The 26,332-nt window shown below is 45.9% G+C and overlaps 1 protein-coding gene and 1 non-coding gene across 2 annotated transcripts; one reads left to right on the top strand and one right to left on the bottom strand.

The window, feature by feature from the left end:
- Positions 1-1,417: 1,417 nt before the first annotated feature.
- Positions 1,418-6,448, bottom strand: LOC119185541 (sperm-specific sodium:proton exchanger). The gene is made up of 2 exons (XM_037434518.2): positions 3,332-6,448; positions 1,418-1,771 (listed from the first exon to the last, which is right to left on the bottom strand). Exons 1-2 carry the CDS (start codon positions 6,446-6,448, stop codon positions 1,418-1,420), a joined length of 3,471 nt encoding a protein of 1,156 aa, XP_037290415.2.
- Positions 6,449-20,061: 13,613 nt separating this feature from the next.
- On the top strand, positions 20,062-20,143 carry TRNAL-UAG (transfer RNA leucine (anticodon UAG)). Its single transcript has one exon. It is a non-coding gene; the product is annotated as a tRNA-Leu (tRNA).
- Positions 20,144-26,332: the final 6,189 nt, after the last annotated feature.

The following is a 26,332-nucleotide window of genomic DNA, read 5'->3' as shown; positions in this document are numbered from 1 at the left end:
TGCATTTGTCGCATATATCTGGGTAGAGGTGCGAGGTCGGACAGACCGCTCTCGCTCTTAAAATTCACGTAGAGTGGTGTCAGTATGGGTGCCAGGCCGTCGCGGCATATCTAACACACTTCGCTGATCCCGAATGGGAATGGGAAAGCCAGGCATAGATGAGGATACAGGCGCCTGCGACTCTAGAAGACCAGCCCACCAGCCTATACTGCGTGGCAGAAATAAGTAGGGCACCTTAGCACGTGCGACACGAGACGCATTAATTGTTAAGCGATGCGCACAACTCTTACGGTTATAAGACAGTTTGCGCCTTGCTCGGATCGCTGCGATCTTTATCCCCTTATACCCCGAAAGCGATGTAGCTTTCCAGGCACAAATAAATATAATAATTCGCTGGGCTGTTTTGGGAGATCAATTGTAAGCAAGCGGGTGTGCTCAGCGATGAACCGCCACAGCCGCGTTTCTCAAGTTTACGCACGCGATACACCACGGTGGAGATCACATGCGCTTTATATGAACGTCATTGGTCGCGGCTCAGAATGAGCGTGAGGAATGAGTTACAGCTCTGTAATGAAGTTGCCAAGTCTCCTTGTGTCGGTTCACATTACACGAGAGACCCACATCCAAGCTCTTGTATATAGTACATGAAGAACAAGAAACGGCCAAGTGATCGCATGTGCTGATCAAAGGCAGATCAGGAGCATCGAAATGTCATATGTGGCAAAAGTTATCTTTCGTACAATTATTCACAGTAATACGACTTCAAATTTCTGATGGCAAAGTACGCTACAGCTGGCTTTGCAACCACCACTGAAGAGCACGAACTTCAGTGCATCCGCCTCGAGCAATGAGCCAGAGCAGTCTACTGCACTGACTGCATACTGTCATCACGTTCTGTAGCGACACCGTTCCCTAACTACACGGCACCTTCACGAGCCCTAAAGCAGGCCTGAGTGTCGTCGCCGTACGATGGGAAGACGAACAAAGCGCTAAATGAGCGATTCAGAAGCAAATTTAAAAGAAACTCTAAGTGCTTCAGTTCAGCGTCCTTCACTTCATAAGTAGCAAGCATTTCGAGTCCAATCGTAATCGGTAAGATGCTGCTGTAACAGCAAGTCTCCGTGGCGAATACGTTTTGATAGCAAATTCTACACAAGGTGGATGATTATGAAAACTACGACGAAATAATTATATCAACGAAATAAATATATAAAAATTGTAAATGTAACTTGGTGAAGAGAGAATCAATCTTCGAAAAAAGGTTAGTGTGCAAAACAAAAACTACTTAACTATACTGAAGTTAAATGGCACAACAGTCTGTGTAGCTAGTTTCAAAGAATATTGCATCGCCATGTGGTGGTTGTTCCGATGGCGAGAAGGCGGCACATAAGTCGTGCCTTCGAGCGGGCCACATTGTTCAGCCGGTTCTGACGACCGCCATGGAGAGGGTGCGCTGCTTCTTGTAGTCGTAGTGCGTGAGCGGCTGGTGGAACCAGTCCAGGTCGCTCGGCAGGTGGTAGCGCATCATGGTGGTGATGAGCATTATGGGCCGGGCCCTGTTGGAAGGGATGCCCGGTAGCGTCATCTCGCGCACCGTGCTGGGGATGTACGAGGGCCCCGTGTAGAGCTCGTGCGTTTTTGAGCACTGGACAACGCCCTGGACCAGGATCACGTCCAGCACGGCCTCGTCGAGCGAGAAGTCGATGGCGTAATACAAGTTGGGCATGATGCCGTTCTCCAGGAAGCGCTTCAGCTTGTCGTGCGTCCACTCCTGCCGAGCGGGAGAAGCACATGCGTGAGTCCGCAGTGCCACCAGTTTGTTTTTTAACTGTCGAAATCCTTCGATGCGTCATGAAACGCAAAAACTCACCATCTGTACTGGCGGCGTCAACACGAGTGGCAGCGTCAACAAGTACTCGCTATCTGTTCATGACGTCAACATATACGTCGTCGAAAAAGTCGCAGATTGACAATACTCATGACTTAATGATGTAGTCACTATGAAGTCGCATGACGGGACGTTACCTGATGACGTAATCACATACTATCGTCACTTGGTTTAAGGTATGCTGATTATGGAGGCAATGTAAAACATCGTTAGTTGTATGAAGCTCTCGAAGGTACCGTTAAGCTCACATTTTGAACAAAATGTCAGCTAACGTTGCCATTCGAAAGTATTTCTCACATACGATATATGGTTTATTTTAAGGGGTTCGACATCAGAAACAAGTGGATATCGATGCCCACAACACCTTAAATGTCAACCCCAGTTATGAAATACAGAGTTTCCGTTGTACAGTTATGTTCCAAAGCATATCGGTCGAATGGGGTTCCTCCAGAAGCTGCTTGAGACAAGTCATATTTGTGTAGCTCATGAACTTACTTATTAGGAAATTTAAAGCATGCCAATAAAAGGCAGTCATGAAGGTGCGGGGGCGTTTTCGATATGTCTGTGAGCTGCATGTTTGAGATCCTAAAAAGGCCGACGTGCGACATGCGTTATTAGCCTTGGAGCGCTCACAAACGTGAAGTCGTCTTCGGCGTCAAAATGTTGTGATGCAAAAAGCCAACGCAATGTGAAGACGTCCTTATTACGTCACAAATCGTAAGAACTTGTGACGTTATTTTGACATCATGACGTGATGTCTTCACGACAATTTCTCGGGCGGAAATTTGTACCATTATTCTCGAACTCGTCTCGGCATTCATTGCTACTCGCGTTCTCTTATTATATAAAGCTGTCTCAAAATTGTCGCACGGCCCTTTAAACGGTCGTCAGTGGAGCGCTGCCGCAATCATTGAACACAGATACGTAATACGTTCCTACAATACATAATTGAACTTATTTGCTGACAGTTGTTAGCTTTTACAGTCTAATAACACTTTTCAGAACCTCCAGATATTCCGTTAACTTCATGATAGACTGTACAAGAGTTAGAAACTAACATCTTATTAGTGGTGCACTCTTTAAGTAGGTCATAAGTGTGGAAAGCGGATAGGCAAGAACACTTTATTGAAGAACATAGAGGCGAGATCGGTAGTGCAAACGTTTGTTTTTCACTACACCGAATCGTGCCAAGTTGACACGGTAGTGTTCTCACCCAACTAGCAACGCGACTTTGACTTATTGCCAGTACATCACTTCCGATACCTGCGTTGTTCTTAAAATCGGTTACACAACAGTGCAGGCAACGTCTATCTCTTGTTGCGTTTAACGCCAGGTGATTTCTCGTACCGAAAAATGCGCCTGAAGAACAGCGCACGCTGTTGTTAGTTCTAAGGCGTTATTATGAATTTGGAAATTTTGAATCTATCAAAGCTACAGACCTACCTGGTACCGCTTCTGCTTCACGAGCACGGCAAGCCCGATGCGAATGGCGACGCTGAACCACATGCGGTAGACGAGGTTCGGTGCCTCCGGGAGCTGCTCGACCAGCGTTGTCATCTCCTCCATAGGGATGCAGCACATTTCGACGTCCGTCTCGCACGCACACTGGCACACCGACGGCCTCGACGTCAGGAAGCCCAACAGGCCGAGACTGTCGGGCGCCACGAGGTAGTCCTGGAAGGCTCCTTCGCAGAAGTAGAAGCGCGTAGAGTCCGAGTTGGCGAGCTGCACGGGGTTCGCCCAGGGCTCCTCGTTGCAGCCGCTCACCCGGACGATACCCGAGCAGATGATGAAGACACAGTCATGCATGTTGTTCTTTTCCACCACTAGCTCACCTTCCTTCAGATATTGGTAGAAGCAATTGAGCAGCTGCGGCACGACGTCGCACGAGAGCCACGGCACGCTGAGCATCGTGTTGAATGCTGTGTTGCCCACGGTCACGTTGGCGGGCATGCCATCGGCGCGCTGGATCATCCACGACAGGTTGGAGAAGAGCAGGCTGAACTGCTTGTCGTCCAGTAAACCCCCTTTGTGCAGCTCCCTGAGGCCGTCGAACGCCTTGTTAAGGATCTTTCGAGCTGCCTGGCGAGTCTTGGTTGCCACTTCGATATTGGGGTAGCGCTGCTGGATGTCCACAACGTTTTTGAGCGTGTGCAGCTTGTTCAAGCCACTATTCTCGCGTATGGAAGCCGCCAACTGGGGTATGGCGACGAAACGGGATACCTTGTTCATCGCCTCGTCTTCAGCTGTGATGTAGGCCCAGCTAAGGTCATACGCGTAGAACAGTTTGCGGTTCAGCAGCCAATTCAGCATGTCCCATATCCACAGGAATAGCACGACGCGTTTCTGCAGCATCTTCACGATCCGACACGAGATTACTGTGATGAAGCTTATCTGCAGGACGCTGGTGTAAGTGGCGTCAGGCTTGGTGCCGCCGCTCACGGAGGTCATGCTGATGAGAAAGAACTCGATCACGACCAGGAAGTACATGATAACATCAAGCTGCTTCCAAAGATTCTTACCCATGCGCAGCATGCCAAGGGTGTACACCAGGATGACCATCTCTATCGAGTAGAGCAGAATGTAAGCTGCTTGCACTGACGTGGTGATCGACAGGAGTAGCTCGTACTGGGACGGATCCGAGCGCTTTTTGATTATAAACAAAGCCAGGCCACTGAGCAGCAAGACGAAGCCCAAAGCAACGAATCCGACTAGCGCATGGTACCAGCCTTCCTTGAGCATGGCTGACAGGAGGCTAATGTGCTCTATGTCCTCTTCGTCATCTTCCGTACGTAAGTGGGTGGAACGTCTTGTATTGTATTGGCGCTTTTTGATGGCTTCGTTACCGGCGAATCTTTGCACCAAGTCCTTAAGCCCATAGATCCAACTGGGGACGGTCACGAAAGGCTTCATCATGGTGTAATCCAGGGAGACTTCCATCTCCATAGCATACTGCAGGGCGGCCAGTATCTTGCTCTTAGTTTTGCTGTGAATCATGCCATCCTCGTATTGCTTGTTGCAACAAACCTTCTGAAGCCGAAGGATGAAACAACTGGCCTTCCTTGCAGCAGCATTCCTGTAGGCAAGTGCCGGCAAGTCTGTCTGCTCAGCGTGGTCGTCTTCGTCGACGTCTTCATAAGGGTTTTCAATACACGTGTGCATCTGAACCCACTTCCAGTCGGCACCCGAGAACTTCTTGTCTCGTCGCTGAAAGTTAGTTGATGAACTCGCTGTGTTTCGAAGCGCGATTATAACCATGTTCATGTTGGCCCTTTCCACGTCCGTCAGTGCCAGTAGCCCGAGGATCGACATTAGCTTTGGCAGTGTAGTGGTATTCAGGACTTGCACAAGGAAGAGCGTGCCCAGGCGAACAAATTGTTCCTGGAGGGCGTGCTTGAGGTTGATGGTCGGAAAAGCTCTGGTCAAGTCCAGGGCGATCATTATGGCGCCCTTGAAGTTCGCCCAGGCCACAATCAAGCACTGCTGCCAACTCAGGCTATAACCCACTGATGCCAACAGCGGATACAACACGATTATGGTGACAAACCGGACACCGATCTTGGCAACGTACGCGTTGACTGGGCTCATTATCTCGTGCCACGACAGAAACTCTCGCGAGTCTCGGCCTATCCAAAAAGCAGACAGGAAGATGATGACGATTTCGTAGCCGTACCTGATGAGCATCCAGAACTTTCTGATCGATATCGGATTGTACACAGTGGCATCTGCATGGGAGCTAGCGGCGAGACCCATCGAGAGGATGGTGCTGATGCCAGCACCGTACATAAACTGCTCGGCGAAGGCCCACGTTGCTATAACACTGATAGCACTCACCATGAAGCAGACGGGAAGGTCCTGTGCCAACGCTATCATAACCATCGCGAGTGCTTGTCCCAGCGCCCTGCCCATCAACGGCCCGATGAACAGCGTAGACGTGACTGTCCTCAGGAAAGCGTAAATAGTCAACTTCTCCGGCAGCGTGCTGAACCGGTAGGCCATCCAGAGAACGGTGGCTCCAATGAGCGGCTCTCCCATGATGATGGTCTCGAGTATGTGCGAGCGCGCCAACGACAGCGCGTTCATGTCGGACACGAACATAAGCTCTGGACAGCACGTGAGCAAGCTGATGAGCCCCGTCTCGGCCAGGTGCTGTTTTTCGGCGTCGCGCATACCCGACATGTACAGCATGAAGAGCATGGTGCTCAAGAGCAGACCACCGAAACCAAGCAGCACGCACTGCCAGAAGCACTGCCTGAACAGGTGGCTGCGCAGGTTGATCGAGCCGGTAAACGTGAGCACGGGCAGGTAGAGGAACAGCAGCTCGCGAATTTGCTGGTCAGTAACCGGAAGGACTTTCTCTTTCGCGTCGTAGCCACTGACGAGGCGGCCTGCACCGAAGCCCAGCGCCGCAACCACGGCAACGACGGGTATGTTGAAGAAGCGTCGCAGCGCGCGACACACGCCGGCTACGATGGCCACAAGCAGGAGGATGATCACGCTCACCTGCCTGTCGCGCAGGTTGAACTCGACGTCGCCTTGCTTGCCGATCATCGAATTCATCTCTGCACATCTGCGTCTGTAGACTGGCTACGACGAAGAATGAGGCCTGGAGATCGCGATGAAGGCCTCCGCGTGAACCGTGCTCGCGTGACCCGTGCGTCCGAGGGTGTCTTCTTCATTCTCTGCAATGTCGTGTACTGACATACGATGCTGATGCTGAAGACCTCTGATGGATGGCGCTTACCCACAAAGGGGGATGGGCCAAGAACCGGGCGGCAGGATACCTAAATGAAACTAAACTGAAAATGAAGCCAATCTGAAAAAGTAGTTTAAAATAATACTACCAAAAAACAAAAATGTGTGCTGAGCAAGCGGTCAAACCATCTTTTGTTTTTGAAAGACATAACTATGAATTATAAACTAAAGATCTGAAAAGGTAGTGGTTCACTAGCATGGTAATCTTTTAGTTGCGTTGATGTAATCAAACACAGCGGAGCATACATCCCTGTGGCAGTAACCAAATGAAGTTCCCGCCAAGTGATAAAATTACTGGTAAATTTACTTGTATTCCTAGCTTTTGTAATGGGGCTACTAAAAATCTTTTTCTCTGATAAGAATAACGATGACAGAATAAAAAGAAATGTTCAATTGTTTCAATTTTGTTGCACCAAATGTATAGCGGTGACGCCTTGAGCTGAGCTTTATTAAGGTAATAATTTAGTTGTGGAACTGCACAGCACAATCTGGTATAAGTGATCTCTAACTGGCGAGATACACACCACTGTTTATTCCAGCAATAGCTCAAATGCTTGAAATCTTTGAATTTATCCAAATTACATTTTCCCCATTGCAGGCAAGTATTTCGGAACCTTAGTGTGGTTACGTAAGCCGTATCTGGCAAAACTGGGATGGTGGGCCCACCCAGGGATACTGCTGCTAAAGAGTCCACCATTTCGTTCAAATATAATCCGCGGTGGCCTGGTACCCATAGCAAATGCAGTTTTTTTACGTTTTTCGGTACTAAATGCCGAAACGTATTCATCAGCTCTGAATTTACTGCCGCAGAAAGTGCATTACAAACTGATAACGAATCTGTAATCATAACTGCTAATGATTCGCTTGAGGGTAGTTTGCGTAGGGCAAGACAATGGCCAATAATTCTGCCATGAATACCGGGGTATAATCTGGGAGTCGAATCGAAAAGGACCAGTGCAAAAAAGGAGAGAAGATGCCAACCCCAACCTTTTCTTTTGACACAGATGCATCAGTCGCTATGATATTGCTTATCTCTAGGTGGGCTTGATAATCTGCTAACTGGTCATTTAAATACCTATATGCCAATTGTTTCGCGTTATGAGAAAATATATAATTGAATTGTATGCTAAGCATTGACTTTAGGTTGTGTATTGGACCAATATGTCTAATTTTTACATTCAGTTGCTTTAGTAGTGCTTGTGCAAATACTATTTGCGGGGTGTGTAGTCGCGACCAATGGGTTTCAAAAAATAAAGTCGGTTCTTGAATGAGAGCGTAAAATGAGAGTCTTTGGGAGAACTGTATATCTTTAAGAATGCTTGCACAGTAAGAATTTTTAACCTATTTAGCAGACAAGGTAGGCGAGCTTCCATATACAACACGTTATTTGCAACAAACTTCGGTAGACCCAGACACAAACGCAACGCTTCTCTTTCCAGCAGTATTAGGGGTCTCATTTTATAGGCTGCGCTGCCAGAAAATAATACACATCCGAATTCCATGATGGGCCGCACATAAAGTTTATATATCATTATTAGCACATCTCTTCTTAAACCCGCTTTACGGTTTGCAAGCTTCCGTAGCCACCCCATGGCCCGTGTTGCCTTGGAGTACACATCATCAATGTGACTTCTCCAATTTAATGTGTCATTATATATGATGCCCAAATATTTAAGGGAATTCGCCTGCGGAATGAGCTCATTACTGTACATTAACGAGATGTTGATAGGCTGCAGAAAAGAGTATGCAAGGAGCACACTTTTCTTTACGTTCAGGGTCATATGAATATTTTAAGGCATCTTTCTATCATATTGAGATAATTTAGTAGACTCTGGTATAATGATTGAAGGTCGGTATTACTTGCGAAGAGAGCAATATCGTCCGCGTACACATATAACTGAATATCCTTAGTTGATGGAATGGAGCTTAAGAAAATGTTAAATAAAGCTGGCGACAGGACAGCCCCCTGTGGTACGCCACGTGTCTGCTTATATCTATTCGACGAGTACCCATCTTTAAAGCAGTAATATTCTCTCCCTCTTAAAAACTCCGACACCCACGCAGTGATGCAGTTGGGAAAGTGGTGATATTCCATCTGTTTTAATAAAATTGAATGCTCAACTCTATCGTACGCTTTAGCCAAATCTAAAGTAACTAAAGCACAGTATTGGCGCTGACGCCAAGCCAGTTGTATTCGGCTCTCTAAATCAACATGCGCACACCATATTGAGCAACCGGATCTAAAACCAATTTGACTTGGGTTTAATATTGCGTTATTATTAATATATTTCATTACCCGGGCATTCAAAACTCTTTCAATTAGCTTAACCAGATTTGACGTGATTGATATCGGCCTTACATTGTCCAAGGCGAATCCTTTTTCCTGCTTTTTAAGAAGTGGAATCACTTTAGACAGCTTCCATTCCGCAGGTATCCAAGCTTTTGCCAAAGAAAAATTCACCAGATTAAGTACTTCAGTTGGACAAATCTCGAATATTACTTTTATCATTGAATTTGTTACCCCGTCTGGTCCAGGTGCCGAAGGAGATAAGTGCCTTATTATCTCTGCCAGCTCATCTAAAGTAACCTCCTCGAAATCCTCGCCAGCCATTGGCTTCACAATGTGCAGTGTTAGAGTTGACATAAATCTATCTTGGAGCCCTTTCGCAATATTTTATACTAAATCAGAGAGCTCACGGGGAGAAAGAACAGAAGAGTCAATATTTTCAGCGGGTGGTAACATCTTTTGAGATCTTAAAAATCTGAAGAGCGCTTTTTTGTTTTTAGCCCTAGAAGGATACTCATGTAGTTTCATATTATAACCATCTTTTGCTGTACTTACTGTGCGTTTGAAGTCTGCTGCTGCGAATTTATAATCACACTAATTTTTTGGACATTGGTTGACCAGCAGTTGTTTCCATGCAGATTTCTGTTTTCTATAGCTCCTCGTGCACTCTTCAGTCCACCATGGACTAAAAGAACCTCTTGTGGCCGAGTCTAATTTAAACGTTGCGTCTTTTACTGATCTTTTTAACACTGCACACAGACACATAGCCCCAATGTCCCTTTGTATGTCCTTGCGGTGATCAAAAGTAGCCCTCAAGTCTTTTTCTAATTTTCTATAGTTGAGGAATGAGCGGGCCTTCTCGGCGACATGTAGTTTTGGAAAGTTCAGTACAAAACTAATAGGCAAGTGGTCACTGTTAGTAGCACAGTCTAAAGTTTGCCACGAACATATATTTAGAGATGAGCTTGAAAATGTCTAGTCAATTACAGATTTAGACAGACCTCGGATAAAAGTAGCAGATTGCGAATTTAAACAAGATAAATTCTTGTCAATAGCCAATTCCCATAATCGTTTTCCGCTTAAATCTGTTTTAAAACCCCAGGCTGGACTCCCAGCATCTCCGCTATGTCTCTTTTGCAAGGAATCAGAATCAATAGATCATTTCTTTTTATCCTGTCAACGATATTCTTATCAATGGAAAAGATACCTGGTCGAACCGATTGAGAAGCTAGGTTTAAAAATAAACGTGGAAGTAATTTTATCCTTCGGAGGGATTACATTAGGTTATACCCACAGGGAGGTTTACTCTGCCGTGTGTGCGTTCATAATGGCAAGAAAATGATTACCTTGTTAGTCTATTGTTATTATTATTTATGGCTACGAGACTACCTGAGTGTGAATGCCTGACTTATAACTATTACGCTTGATGATCCTGCCGCCCCGTTCTTGCCGATCCCACATTGTGGGCGAGTGCCAGCAAAGCTGAAGGCGCATCATCATCATCATGATACCTTCTGTGTTGCTATTGCTGGCCTAAGTGTGTACAGACTCTTTCAAGAGCCGTATTTTTAGTTCTGGCATGTACAAGGCCTAATGTTTGTCTACAAAAATGATATTTGTGCTTTTAGTGAGGACCCACGACACTTAATAGTAGTGGAACTAGTAAAACTACTTGTCATTCAAAAGCTGATGTTCTAGAATTCTCAGATGAAAGAAGAATATATCACGGAAGGTTTAGAAATTGTTATCGAGTACAAATGAAAAAAAAGCGGCCAGCGTTATTAAAGTTAAAGGAAACCTGAAGCGCCGCCAACATGAACCCGTTGAGAGAGTGATAGTTATTCGCCTGGACACACACCTTACCAAACATTATCAGTGGAGCTAAATTTATTCTAATCGGTAGTATAATGCTGGAATAAACCTTGCGCATACAAACTTCAAGTTGTTATAATGTAGCTAGTTTATTTTTGTGCGCCCTTTTGCTCTGCTCCACCTCCGATTCACGGTTATTTCAGCTTGAATTATTCATCTCTTGGGCTCACTAATTATTTGCAAAAGTATAAATGAGAAATAACAGGAATGGTTAGAAACTTCAGGCTGAGCTTTTTTTAGGAACGTGCGAGATGAGTACTCTTTTCAGCTGGTAAAAAAAATCCCAGGAAATGTATGTAAAAAATCGCAGCATATCCATGGAGTGAATGATGATGAGTGAGGCGAAGCGTCCGTCAGTCCGTCTGTGCTTCCATCTGTCTGTTCGTTCTTGGTTCCGTCCGTTAGTGCGTTCATCCTGCATCAGTCCGTCTGTTCTTGCGTCCATCCGTGCGTTCATCCGTCCGTCAGCGTATCCATGCTTCCAGCCGTTCATCCGTCCGTCCATGCGTCCGTCCGTGCGTCCATTCGTCTCTCCATCTGCTTGCCTGGCTGTCGTCCATGCATCCGTCCATTCGTCCATCTGGTAAACACTCTAAGTACCGCCATCTCGCACATTTTCATCGCGATCGTAGTCGCGCGATCGCCTCTCTCCTTCCCCGGTGGCACATACCACCCATCTATACCCTATGGCAAATACCAGCTCTCTCACGTATGCGCCACCGGCGGTTACGCACAACATACGGGGGACGCACAAACCACGCCATAAGGAGCTTCGCCCTTGAAAAAGAAGTTCATATACCCATTTTGGTGGTCGGTGTCACGCGGAGCAATGGACAAGTAGTGGCCTTTTCTCCCCATCTTTCTTCCCCAATCCCCCTCCTCTTTGAGCAGGGTGGCGCACCGAATGCTGCAATCCTGATTGACGTTCCTCATTTTCTCTCAATCTATTCTCTCTCTCTTCCTAGAGAATTGTGCAGTATTTTTACTTATTGAGTTAAGTTTGTGAGTTGGACCGACTTCTTTGTGCATTTTGAATGGCCATGCGTATGTCGGGGGCACGTGTGTAGCGGGGAACTTTTTCGGAAGGGGGAGAAGTATTTGAGAAATGTGCCTATTTGAGCAATTCGTAGCAGAACAGCGCAGAGACGAATCACAAAGAATATCTGAACAGCACGAGCCCAACTATACCCGCTCTTCATTTTGCTGCAAATATTTGAAAAAGGAACTATTTGGAGCTCAGAGAGATTCATAGGACCCTCCTGCTGTCGACTCCTCAGGCTATGAGATTGATCATTGGCTTACCAAGCACGTCGAATTTAGTGAGGCCCAAAGGTATCTTATCATACGACGTAGCGTCGATACTCACCTTAGAAAACAGATGTCAGTTTTATCAATCTGAAGTGCATGTTACTGTGCGGTGATGCGCATATGGAAAATTGGTAGACCCTTAAGTTTCTACTTCAGGAGTTGAACGCGATAGCGATGTTCTTTGCCTTGTGCGTACTTCAAACACTTGGTGTAATCTTTCCGAATTCGCTAGGCACCCACTACGTGGCCTTAAGGGTGCAGCAGCGTGTGTGACTTTTGTAGTAGGAATGAGGTTATTAGGATAATCTCAAGTTATTATGTCCGATGGAAATTTACGTTTGTGGTTTACGCCGTATTCGAGCAACTCTTGACTATATCTTGCTGAGTCACAGGAACATATACCAAGCATATGCTTTTCAGATTCTTGTAACAGTAAATATATAGCCAAAACCGTAACTAACACTGGCGTTGCCCCGACATGAGCCCAACTTATCCCAAGGGCGAAGCTCCAGGTGAGGTCGGTAGCTCCGCCCGCGTAGGCACCGGTTGGTCAAACGCTTACATGATTCCAGAAGCACTCTGGACGGAAGGGAGTCTCCCTTGAAGCCTATTGTTCGATATGCGCCGACTCCAGTCTTTCTAACTGTTTACATCCGAAGGGCCTTGGTTTGGGCACGACCAGAACATATGATCCAACAGACAGGGAGTGTGTCCGCTACTTTAACATTCTGCGGCATGGTTCATGTAAGTTTTGTTAAGCACGAAAAGTGTGATATGGAATGACTTTGCCTGTTGTTCACCGCTCGAGGCAGAATTCATTTAACTCCATTCTACGCCATTATCACTATATGTTTTTCAGCAAACTGATCCAAATGATAACGTAATACCGCGGTGCTGTTATGACAAACACTTTGTCTATTTGGCTTTGAGGTGAAATGTCTGGTGGTTAAAAAAAGGCGTAATCGTTCTAGCACTCTATCGACACACCACTACAAGAGCTGTCAAAGCTTATTTCACTCTTACACCAAAGCGACTCTGTGGTATTGCGGTGGCGTGGCATACAAAGTACACTCGCGTGATCGCGTCTTCTTTCCCCGTTTTTTGCCTGAATACAGCCTGTTTCTTTAGCAAGAATGTCTGACAGAGGCACTCTCTGATGCATGTAGCATTTCATTTGCGGGGTGTTTTCACATTCGAAGGGCTTTCTTCAGCCACAAAGGCACACACAAATTTATCGCACAATTTGTATATCACTAAAATAGCAAGGATATATGCATCTGAAAGTTGACTAGAAGAGATGAGAATTTGATGTATATAGATAGGTTCTTGTTCAGTTACAAAATTTAATGTAAATGCACAAAAATTGACCCTGAAGGAAACTGCTGCACTAGAGTGTACTGACAATAATAAGTACCGGGATTGCTTAGTGTGACGTCGCTCTGTGTATATTTGTTGACGCAATCGCACTGAAAGCCAGTGCAATTGGTTCACATCATGAGGAACCCTCTGCCCCTCTTCTTTTGTTATCCTTTCTTCTTGTTCTGAGTTCTTCAGGTTAAAAGAAATCATGTTATCACCATAGGGCCAATGCCTCTAGCAACGCCTGTCGGAATCTTTAAAGTGCCTTTTGATTCCACGTTGCATTACACAAATATGAAGCTGAGAAATGCTTTCCGCTTGGATGTATATATAGCATTCTATAAGGCAACGTGTGGGACGAATATATAATGAGAAACAGTGCGCCTGTTTACATTGACAGTGTAAATCTACAGCGCAGCACTACGCGACGCACAAGGTCGGCTGAGTGTCACTTTGTGTCGGTAGCGTGGCCGAGTGGTTTAAGGCGCTGCTTTTAGGCACCAGTCTCGTCGGAGGCATGGGCTCGAGTCCCACCGCTGCTAGAGCAACATTCTTAGCTACAAACTTGCCTTTCTATAATAAATGTAGCGCTGCGCAAGCAAGCCTAAGCTGGTTGAGTTTTGTGCACAAAGAGAGCAACTTACTGGAAAAATGAACAAAAAAGAGGAATTATATTTTAGATTAAAAATTGCGTCAAATTATTATGCCATTACGTTGTCACCGATTTCGCGCTACATCCAAAAAGGAAAAAATTGCTATTGTGCGTAGATGTGATGTAAAGATGTAACTATTTTGCCTAAGCGTGCTACTTTTTTTTTTTTGCTCGGAGTTGTCAATGTTCTCAACTATTGCATCGCGGCTTTTCCAGAAATGAGTACATGGTCTCAATATTGACTGCCCATGTTTTCGGGGACCACAGCAACACTGTCAGACATGTATAGCTTTTGCCTCTTTTGTTTGGCAGAACTCAAGGAATAACCATATTGTCACCCGTGCATGCCCGGCATTCGTCGCACACACAAAATGTCGTGCACAAGCGGGAGTGCAGGTGTTTAACGATGTGGAAGTGACGCGAGTATGCCTACGCAGCTGTAGAGCTGCGGCTGCGAGTGGTAAACTGTCATGGCGTGGAGACAAAATGAGTGTGAATGCACTATATGTGAGTGCATTCAGATAATATTCGGGGTTTTAATTCACAAAACGGCGCCGCGATTATGAGGGGACGTTGTTGTTTAGGGCTCTGCAAATTTCGACCTTCTGGTGTTCTTTCAAGGGCACTAATATTGCACCGTCACAGTGTACTAGAACACCATAGGACACTACACGAGCCTATACATTTCTGCTATATTGAAATGTAATCGCCGCGGCCGGGTTCGAACACACGCACGTGCACGTTTGAACGTCTTGACAAATATCCAACGCAAGAACTACAGAGTCCGTAATCTCGCCATTGTGCCTTATCAGCTTTACGAACGATTCGGAGCAGGTGCTGTTTCCCTGACGTCTTAAATATATGTAATTAAAAGCTTGTCATGCACTAGGCCACCAGGCAGAAAAATTATAATATGAAAAAAGAGGAATGAGAATATTGAAAGAGGGGAAGGGAAGAAGCTTGGTGGGTAGTTTTCGTAGCCCTTTTTTTGAGGAGCTGTGAACAGTACTTTTAAACATCATCTTCACTCTTCTGATCCTTCATACTGGGCTGCTCCTGGCCACATCGTTCCCTCTTTCCAGTCACACACGAAAGCTACATTCCAAAATAACACAAAAACTTCAAAATTTCTTTAAACCTTCCCAGGTCGCCCTTGCACAGTATTAGATGGGACACAGCTCCGGGAGCTTTTGATCACGCCTGTATTTTTAATACACACCAGCCATGAAAACTTACGAGGGAGAGTTCTAGAGCTATTGTGAATGTTCATAACGTATGAAAGCATGGCTGTTTCACTTTAATAACAAAATTATGGTCATGCAAGTGACGTAAGATATTAAAGGCTGAAAAACTTTAAGCCTAGGGTCCCTGGTTTTAGTTGCTAGGTGTACCTTTGTAAAGAGTGCCTTATTTGGTAATTCACACACACACACACACACACACACACACACACACACACACACACACACGCACGCACGCACGCACGCACGCACACACACACACACACACACGCACGCACGCACACACGCACACACGCACGCACACACGCACGCACACACACACACACACACACGCACACACACACACACACACACACACACACACACACACACAAACTCACTCACTCAGTCACAAACAAACATGAAATTCATAGGTTGCCGTCAAATTCTTTTACTGTACATTTTATAAATCAATTGGTACTCATATATTTCAAATGATTAATATAAACTAATAATAAGATCTGACTGACGAAAAGATTACTTGCCGACGGCAGTGGGCAAGTGGTTTCACCCACATTAACCGAGAAGCCTAATTTTATTAAACTTGTTTTTCTGTCCCTATCAAACAAAATGTTATCGAGAAGAGTCATATTGTTGCCATCATAAGAGACCCGTCTCTTCACCATTTTTTTCTTCTGTTTCTATCTCTTTCCCTGTGTCATGCTACGAGATATGACGTAACGTCAATGAAAACCTCGTAAGCATCATGCTTTGTGATTGCATGCACATATAATTACGAGATTGGGAAGCTGTCAACTGCTTTTCGCTTTAATGTTCATATCAAACACGTGTCCAACGACGCCTAATCAGGAAACCAACAGAGCGTCTGTTTTCGTAGGCATTGTATACATTTTCCGCGAAGCGCCACGGAGTCCCATTAGAAGCAGCCGTGCAGCGCGACGTGACGGTAGCGTGGCCGAGTGGAAGACCCTGTGAAGACGGCAGACAAGAACAGTGCAAGTAGCGTGGAAGAACCACCGGCAAAGACGCCGACTGGCAGACGCACCAGCATGAGAGCAAGAGCTGGTGGCACCACGGACAAAAAAGCTGTAAACAATTCTCTTCTACTGTGCAGTGAAACCGGGCGGTCGGATGGGCCTGGAGGCGTCTAGCGTAGCGCTAGACGTGCGATGTAAGCGCCATGCTCCGGGCCTCACTCCTCCACATGGTTGTAATGGCGCCTCAAGTATCATTTAGCTTCGCCACGCTGAATGTTAGAGGCTTGGCTTCAAAGAAGAAGCAAAGCCAAGTCTACCGGTTGTTATTGGAAGAAAATCTGGATGTGCTTGCAGTGCAGGAGACGAAAGTTGAAGGCGAGGAGGAGACTGGGAGCATGGTGCTTAAGTTTACATCACGGTATTTTGCCACTGTGAGCCAGGCCATAGGCACATCAGGGGGATGTGTTCTTTTTGTTAGAAAACTGCCAGGATTAGTCATAGAAAAAGTCTTTTCTTGCTCTTCAGGCCGAGTAGTATGGTGTGATATTGTTTATTGTGACACTGAATGGCGCATTATATGTGTTTATGCTCCAACTATTGGCCAGGAAAGATCGGGTTTTTTTTTTCCAATTTACGACAACATATGTGTACTGGTAGGAAACTCTTATTGGTGGGTGATTTCAACTGTGTCTTGAATGAAAGTGATAGATCAAGCAGGCGCAACGTTAAAGATAGAAGCAGTGATGTCCTGGCACAGGTGATTATTGAACACGAATTAGTAGATGTTGCGGAGTGTTTGCATAGCTCCCGAGATGTGAAGTATACCCACTTTCAAGGCACAAGTAATGCCTGATTGGATCGACTTTACCTTACGGCAGATGCGATAACCCAGTGTAGCAGTTATAATGTTGTCCCTGTTTCCTTTTCCGATCACTGTCTTGTAAAATGCAATATCGGGTCAAAAAAAGAAAGGAACGCCTTTTCTTGGGAACAGTGGAAAATGAACTCTAACCTCTTAAAGGATGAGTCGTTTAGCGCATCAGTTAATAAAGAAATAAGTAATATTAACAAAGAGTGTAGGGACAAAATAGGAGAAGAATGGGAGCTATTCAAGCAGCGAATCAAAATAAAAGCAATAGAGAGATCTAGCGTTTTATCTTTTGAATCTAAGAAGAATGAGAAAGAGCTTAGACGAACACTTGAGAGACTAACAGCTCTTGAATGTGAAAAACCTGGAGTATATGGTGACGATTTGCGGAGTAGTAAACAGAGGATAGAGGTATATGAGGAGGAACGCTATCGCGGAGCGCTAGTGCGAGCCAGAGCAGCATCAATGACTGTGGATGATCGCCCGACGAAGCGAGCGCTTGGATTAGAGAAGAGTCATGCCAGACGAAATCACATAGATGCCATTGAAGTCAACAGTATCGAAGTTTCGGACAATGAGAGCATAGGACGAGCGTTTGGCAAACACTACGAAGGACTCTTCGCTGCCACGCCCATTGATTCAGAGGAATTTAAGCAGGAGTTCCTCAGCAGAATGCCGAAGTTGTCAGATAACACCAAATCAGCTTTAGAGCTATCTATAACGCCGACGGAAGTAGAAAGGGCTATAGATAAAATGAATCCTGGTAAATCTCCAGGGCCGGACGGGCTTAGTGCTTCGTTTTATAAGGAGTTCAAAAATGAATTATCCCAAGTACTTGCAGATGTCTTCAATCAAGCTTATAAACTTAATGTCCTCCCTAGGTCCTTTAGTGAAGCACATACAGTGTTGATACCTAAGACAGAACACTCGGAGAAGTTAAAATTAGTTTTTCGTATAGACCGATATCACTAACTAATTGTGATTACAAAATTTTAATGAAAGTACTAGCACGGCGACTTCAAGGGGTAATCAAAGAATTAGTAGGGCCTCACCAAACATGTGGGATTATGGGACGCTCCATTGTGACTAATATACACAAGATGCGCTGTGTGCTCGAGTGCAGCGATGCCAATCAAGTAGGGGTAGCCATTCTACAGATTGATCTCGAGAAAGCTTTTTATTGTGTTTCCCACAACCTTCTGCTTGCCATTCTTGACCATGTCAACGTTGGTTTTGTAATCAGAGATGGAGTATCTATGGCATACCGGAACTGCACAACCCGACTGGTAATCAATAAGACGCTAGGAGATACAATTAACATAAAGCGTTCTGTTCGTCAGGGCTGCCCGCTGAGCCCCCTACTTTTCAGTTTATATATAGAATCGTTGTGCTTAGCAATAGTTCAAAACAGTTGCATTCGTGGCTATAGATTACAAGAATCCGAAGTTAAAATTTTGGCATATGCCGACGATGTGGCTGTTTGTTGCATCGATCAAGATAGTGTTACCACTACCATGAGTGTGGTTAAAAGGTTCGGCAAGGCAACTGGCAGTCTAGTAAACTGGGGAAAGTGTCTGGGTTTCTGGCATGGAGAGTGGTCATCAAAACCAGACTATTTTGCCAATGTTAAATGGGTGACCACACCTGTCAAGTACTTAGGGGTGCCACTGGAATTTTATAAAGATAATGAGAACTACTGGCAAGAACAAGCGAAAGAAATCCGGACGAAAGCTAATAGATGCAACGGTAATCATCTGTCAGTGTTTGCTAGGGCGACTGTCTGTAATCTTTTCTTTGCCTCAAAACTTTGGTATGTGATGCAAGTATTGCATTGTTCAAGGGCAAACATACAGAAGTTCCATCGTATCTTCGCAGTGTTCGTGTGGGCTTCGAACTGGGAGAGATGCAGTCGAACTAATCTGTTTCGAAAAGTGAAACACGGAGGGCTTGGTTTAACACATCTTTTCATACGCCAAGTTGTAAATAGGTTCTTTTTTTTTCGCTACACAAGGGACCCTTTCTTACGTACAGTGTGCCAAATGAGACTGACGCGGGCTTTACCTGGATATGTGGTTAGCACGCATGACATGACCGGTGCTGTGCGCGGGTATCTTAAAGAGGTTATTCTAAGTGTACGGTTTTTATCTGTTAGATTTTCCAACGAATATTTGTTTTCAGTGACTCGAAAGAAGTTGTACAAAGATGTATGCGATGTTGTTTTACCTGAACCGCTGTACCGTGCCATGTACGCTGGAGGTGAAGGGAAAGATGTGCTTAAAAGAGTGAAGAGAATGCAAGTGGCTCCTGGCGCGAAGTCTTTCTTTTTCAAGCTGCACACAGGTACACTATCAGTCAGGACATTTCAAGCAGACCGTGGTTTTTACTTACCATGGGGGACAAATTGCCTTATCTGTAAAAAACCGGAAAATATTGACCATGTTTTCTTACATTGTTGGGAAGGAGTATATTTTTGGGATGTACTTCAAAGGACGTTACAAAAAGAATTACCTTTAAATTCATATGGTATAAGATTTCTGCCAATAGTGGACGAAGAGGGAATGCCTTTTGATTTGATTATGCTATGTGGACTTCACTGTTTATGGCGGGCCCGTATGGCGGGTTTCTATCGCGATCAGGATGCACGGCCTGCACGAATGTATTTCCGTGAATGTATGGCCAAGTATGTTGAACTGCAGAAAACTCAGGAGATTGTACCTGAGTGGTTGTCGAGGGTCGAGCCCTTGGCAGCACTTAGGGAATTTTAAGTTTCTGTCGGACTGTTGCTGCTTGTTTTTGTTCTGCTTGTGGTTTGATGTATGCGCCTGTAAACAGGCAATAAAGCAAAAAAAAAAAAGGTAGCGTGGCCGAGTGGTCTAAGGCGCTGGTTTTAGGCACCAGTCTCTTCGGGGGCGTGGGTTCGAATCCCACCGCTGCCAGGATATATTTTTTCTTGATTGCGTTGAAGGGTTTTATTATTTATCTTAATGCAATGAAGCAACATCCGTTGGTGGCCAGTGGTATGAAAGATAGCAATCCGGTACAAAGCCCAATGAAAACAATATTTGGTAGAATATGATGTCTGGTAAGCTTACTAGCCACACTGTTTTTAAATATTAGACGCATATACTTTGATTGCAAGGTTAGCTTACTACGTTATTCGCAGGTGCCCATTACCAAAGGGAACACGCTTTTTCGCCTCCCCAATCTATTGAATCGATCATAGGTATGTAAAAATTTTCCCTCACTTTACTTTTCACTAGAAATTATCAACCTTGGCAGTTAGTGAGTCATTGATTCTCCAGGAGTGACTACTGGCTGAAGTCAGTAGTTAAATATTTTCGAGTACTACGAGGACACCCACAGACATGTAGCGGTTGCCTGAGTTGCGAACAACTTTCCACGAATGAAAGAATATTTGCCCGTGCAAGATATTTGCTGCCCACACAGGCCTAGTGTGGCGTAAATCGAAATAGCTCCACAGCTGCAGCTGCACATGTATGCGAGTGGTAAATAGATGTCAGGTCATGAAAAGAGCATGCACATCACGCAAGTGTGTTCCTATTGTTTCAGCCAGGAACCAACGTAGGAATCTGTGGTGTCTATATAATCTCGCCATTATAACCTATTATAAAGAAGATGCACGTTTGCGATAGAGGGTACTTACTTATCTTAACGGAAAAAGGTGCTAAGACAAATATGAATGAAAGAGGAAAAAGACAATACTGATGCTGGCTTGCCGCTTCATGGTTGATGAAAAAAGAAAAGAAATATAAAGTTTTTTTTATGAAGCACGTGGTATCGTTCTCGACCAAGACAAGAAAACTGAAATTACGTTTCATTGCGCAAAACCTTGACTGGGGTTCATGCGACTAAGGTCTAGAAACAGTCATATCATAGTTATAAATAGCATGGAACACTGGTGAATCGCAGCGGTATTTTCTGTTGTAATGAAGAAATGAAAAAAATATTATCTCACACACGGCCAGCGGTGCAGCCAGTAATTCTTTTACGTGTTCACACACACACACACACACACACACACACACACACACACACACACACACACACACACACACACACACACACACACACACACACACACACACACACACACACACACACACACACACACACACGCACGCACGCACGCACGCACGCACGCGCGCGCGCGCACACACACGCACACGTTGTTGTATACAGTTTGGTTACATCTCTCAGAAATATGCCTAGAGATTTCTCATTTAAACTTTGGTAAGTATGGGGGTAATTCTCGAATGACGAAATTTAATATGAATTTATAGTAAAATCTAAGCAAAGAGAAGCACGTGACTGGACACTACAACAATGTACGGGAAACATTTTGCACCATGTTACAAACGCTTACTGCCCCCCCCTCCTATTTTTTGACATCTTTGTACTCGATATAGTTGAAACACACCGGTGTGCTCACTATTGGGACAGAGGGGGCCACCCTATATGAACACCATAGGCGTGTGCTGGAGACCCTGCCGAAAACGCCAATCGTGGCATAGAGTGTCTAGAAACTATATATTGTGGGGCACACTGCCAATTTCTTCAAGCAGTCACAACGTAAGATTGGAATTTTCAGTAAAAGATTATCTGAATGTGACAATTCGTTGTCATCATAAAATTCCTATCACTCCGCATTACTTCCTTTTCTTTGTTACTCCTCAGCAATGCTTCATGCTACGAAATAAGGCGTAAAATTGTCATCTCGAACATTTCAAGTGTGATACTTTTTTGATTTCACATATCTGGGCTTCAGTGACATAGCCCTAGGGAGAGTGGGGGGCATTTGGGAGTTCCAACCCAACCTGAAATTTTAAAATTTTGCTTGCGTATGTAATGTTGTCCATATATTTACTACTTTGCGGTATGAAAATAGTTCATAAATCAAGATGGCGACTGTTGCATTTTTCGAACACCAACATGTCGTCGTCCTCTTCGCACACCACAGCATTGTCATAGCGCCAACACCGCAACATTGACCTCCAGCGGCAAACGCGCCGACGCGGCACTCCTTGGCAAGTGTTGGACAAAAGGTACAGCTTCAGGCGAGTGACGTGGATGATGTGTGAAGATGAGGAGAGCACTGAAGGGTTTAGAGGATCTTTATCGTAGGTAACATCAGTCACCTGCCGCAGCACATGAGAAGACCCTGAGTGCTTTGACAGAAGCTTTTAGGCCAGGCCGACACGCCGAGACAGAGACCACTGAAAAACGAGGTGAACCGGATTGAAGCGGTCGATCCGGTAGAGACTGTCAAGACTAGGTTTCTGACGGAGCTGCGTGCCCGAAAGGCACCGACGGGCAATCTGACGGCCCAGTGGGCTGTGCTAATAGTGTGGCTAGCATATGCCGTGGATGGACAGGTGGGCAGGGTTTGGTAAAAGCGGGTTGAACGGCAAGGTCAGTTCTCTTCCATACAAAAGGTAGAAAGCAGAATATCCCGCAGTGTCGCTGCGCAAGCTATTCTAAGCGAAAGTGACAAAGGGTATATAGCGCAATAGTCTATCCACGTTGATTAGTCGGGATGTACATGGCGAGCACGTCAATGGGCGTGCGATTCAAACGTTCTGTGAGGCCGTTCGTTTAGGACCGATAGGCCGACGTAAGCTTGTGCTTGTTTGCAAAAGAACAACGTAGGTCATCGATCACCTTAGATAAAAAGTAGTGACCACGGTCCGTGACAAGTTGATGAGGAGCGCAGCGTTGTAAGATGACATCGTGTATCAAAAAGTCGGCGACGTCTGTAGCTCAGCTGCTCGGGAGAGGCCTCGTAATGACAAAATGGGTGGAACGATCTGCAGCGATGGCGACCCACCTGTTACTACTGTTAGAAAGAGAGAAAAGGGCCCAGCAGGTCGAGGCGGACACGAAAGAAAGATCAGCAGGTATGTCGATCAGTAAGGAACCCGGCAGTGTGTGCAGCTGGCATTTCGCGGTGTTGGCACGATTGACAAGAAGCAACATAACATTATACGGAACGGCAGAGGCCGGGCCAGAAAATGCGTTGGTGGACACGATCGTACGTTCTGCAGCACCAAGGTGGTCGGCTGTTGGGACATCATGTAGTTGCTCAAGTATGGTTGAGTGCACATCAGTGGGTGCTACGAGTAGTTCCTGTCCCCCGGTGTGTATGTTCCTGTGATATAAGGTACCGTCAATGACAACGTCGAAGCAAACTCTCATTTGATCCAGTATTCAGGCGGTTGAAATAATTTCGTAGGGACGCGTCACGCCAGTACTCACCGCCTATGTTACCGAAAGCGGAGAGTGAAGAAATAGATAGACGTGTCAACCGTTACGAGATCGGGAGTGCCAACCAGGTACCGAGAGAGGCAGTCGGGTTCTTGGTGTAAACGGCTGGACTGGTAAACCACAGCGTACGTGTATTCCTGGAGGCACAGATCCCCACGAATAAGGATCCTTGAGGGCTGGAAGCCAGCGTAGAGCGGGATGGTTTGTGGTAACAGTTAAAGCTCGGCCAATTAATAGGGGTGCAACTTACCAATGGTCCATACGAGTGTTAGACACTTGTGTATTTGCGTTCGGCGAGAGAAGAAGCCGACCGGCATATGGAAGAAATCGATTATGACCGTATTGACGCTGGACAAACAACGCGCCAATACCGCATCAAATAGCATCATTGCGGACCTCAGTGTTAGTGGATGGGTCGAAATGGATGAGAATGGGTGGTATGGCCAAAAGTGTTATAAGCTGGCAAAAATCCGTGGCTTGATGAGAACCTTACTCAAATGGCACATCGTTCCTTAGGGGATTAGGGAAGGGGCGTGTAACCTCTGCGAAGTTTCTTATGAATCTTGAGAAATATGAGCAATCGTCCACAAAACGTCAAACGCCCATGGTACAAGCTGGTTAGGCAAATTGGAGGACAGCAGGAACTCTGTCGGCATCAGGGTGGGTGCCAGATACGTACACTAGATGCCATCGCATAGCAACTTGGCGATGCCCAAAGTGACATTTCAAAGTTGTAGCTCGGCCATACGAAACGCTGAAAGAATGCATGAAAGTCACTTGAGGTGAGATTCACAGGCTGGGGCAAACACAGTGACGTCGTCCAGATAACAAGGACCGATAGATCAATAAAAGCTGTGCAAAAGTGCATCCATCATCCGGTCGTATGTGGCCGGCGCATCGCTTAACCTGAACGGCTTGAGTTTGAATTGGTTAGAAACCATCAGGCGTTACGAAGGCAGTATACTCGCGGTCAAAGTCATATACGAAGATTTTACTGTGGCCATAGCGTAGTTATATTGCAGAAAAGTAGTTTGCATCATAAATACAGTCCATGACACCATCGATACGACGAATCGGGTAGACCTCCCTTTTGGAGACCATGTTTAAACGTCAATAGTCCACACAGAAACGCCAGGTATTGTCTTTATTTTTAACTAAGACCACAGGGGACGCCCACTTACCCGAAAAAGGCTCACGGATGCCTTTTGGGAGCATCGTGTTCTGTTGGATAACTAGGCGCTCTGGTGGTGACACTCGGTAGAAATGCTTGTGAATCGGAGATGCATTAAGTGTATTTATGTATTGATTGACTTGCGAGGTTTGACCTGAGGGCCTAACGTCCAAGTCAAATATGTCTGAGTAGGTCGTAAAAATATCACTGAGGTTTTTGACTTCAGACGGCGATAGCTCTGAGGCAATCACCTTAGTTACGTTGTTGGGCAGTGTAGAATATATTGCTGCGTCAGAACTATGTGGCTTTGATACACGACTGCGGACAGTTTAGGTGACACCGATGAGATCTTGCGCTTGTTCGATGGCGACAGAGTGGCGATAACAATGCCTCGTGGTAGGACTTAAGCTTTGAGTCCCAAGTTCAGAAGAAAAAAAATGCCGCCATATCCACGAAGTGAATGATTATGAGTGGGCGAAGCTCCGGAGGTAAACCTGGTAAACCATGAATCCTCCGTACATTTTGCCCACTCGATTTTATTGCAACGCTCCCCCTAGCGTACGTCGCCGCACTATATCGAACGATGACACGCGCCATATGTGGCATCATTCCTATTTTATAACACCTCGCATCTTTCATAATCAACTACACGTACCGCCGTCTAGTTTATAACATCTTGCATCTTTTGGACGGACGGACGGACAGACGGGCGGGTGGACGGACGGACGGATGGACGGATGGACGGACGGACGGACGGACGGATGGACGGACAGGCGGACGGACGGACGGACGGACGGACGGATGGACGGACGGATGGATGGATGGATGGATGGACGGACGGACGGATGGATGGATGGACGGACGGACGAACGGACGGACGGACGGACGGATGGATGGATGGATGGATGGATGGACGGACGGACGGACGGACGGATGGACGGATGGATGGACGGACGGATGGATGGATGGACGGACGGACGGATGGACGGATGGATGGATGGATGGACGGATGGACGGATGGACGGATGGACGGATGGATATGGCTGTACCCTTTAGATCGGGCGGTGGCTAGCGTAATACATAGAACTGAACGAGAGGTGGCTACATACAGGGAACGCACAGCCCACGCCTTAAGGAGCTTCGCTCCTAAAAGACGCATCTTGTTCGCTGTAACAGTTAAGACGGTGTACGGAGAGGAGACGTTGCGGGCCAGTAAAACGACGGGCGACGGAAAGACAGCTTAATCCTCATTCAGCACAGTGGAATATGGTTCAACAGTGACACAAGTTAGGGCTTGTGGTGGGAGGCGAACAAACTCAGCTCATGAAAGCTTGTTCTGAGCCATCTACAACGTGTCGGCGGCCGTAGGCAAGTCAAGTTGCACGACGCTGGCAGAGCAGTCAATTGCAGCAGAGTGGTCAGACAAGAAATTGAGTCCAAGGTTGACGTCATGAGGACAATGAGTGAGAACATGAAATAGAATAGACCTCTGGTAGTCGGCGAATCTCGCACATGCGGAGCACATTCGGAGCACAGCCGGAGTTGCTCCACTAGCGACACGCACAAATAGGGACTCGGGTGGCGTAAGGACTTTATTTAGCCGCGCGAAGAAATCGGAGCCTATAATTGAAATAGGCGCACCGGTGACAGTGAGGGCTGTACTAGGCAGGCA

This window comes from Rhipicephalus microplus, chromosome 2, assembly GCF_043290135.1.
Source record: "Rhipicephalus microplus isolate Deutch F79 chromosome 2, USDA_Rmic, whole genome shotgun sequence".
Taxonomy (NCBI): Eukaryota; Metazoa; Arthropoda; class Arachnida; order Ixodida; family Ixodidae; genus Rhipicephalus; species Rhipicephalus microplus.
The sequence above is the reverse complement of the archived record's forward strand: the minus strand, read 5'-3'. Positions and strand labels throughout refer to the sequence as shown.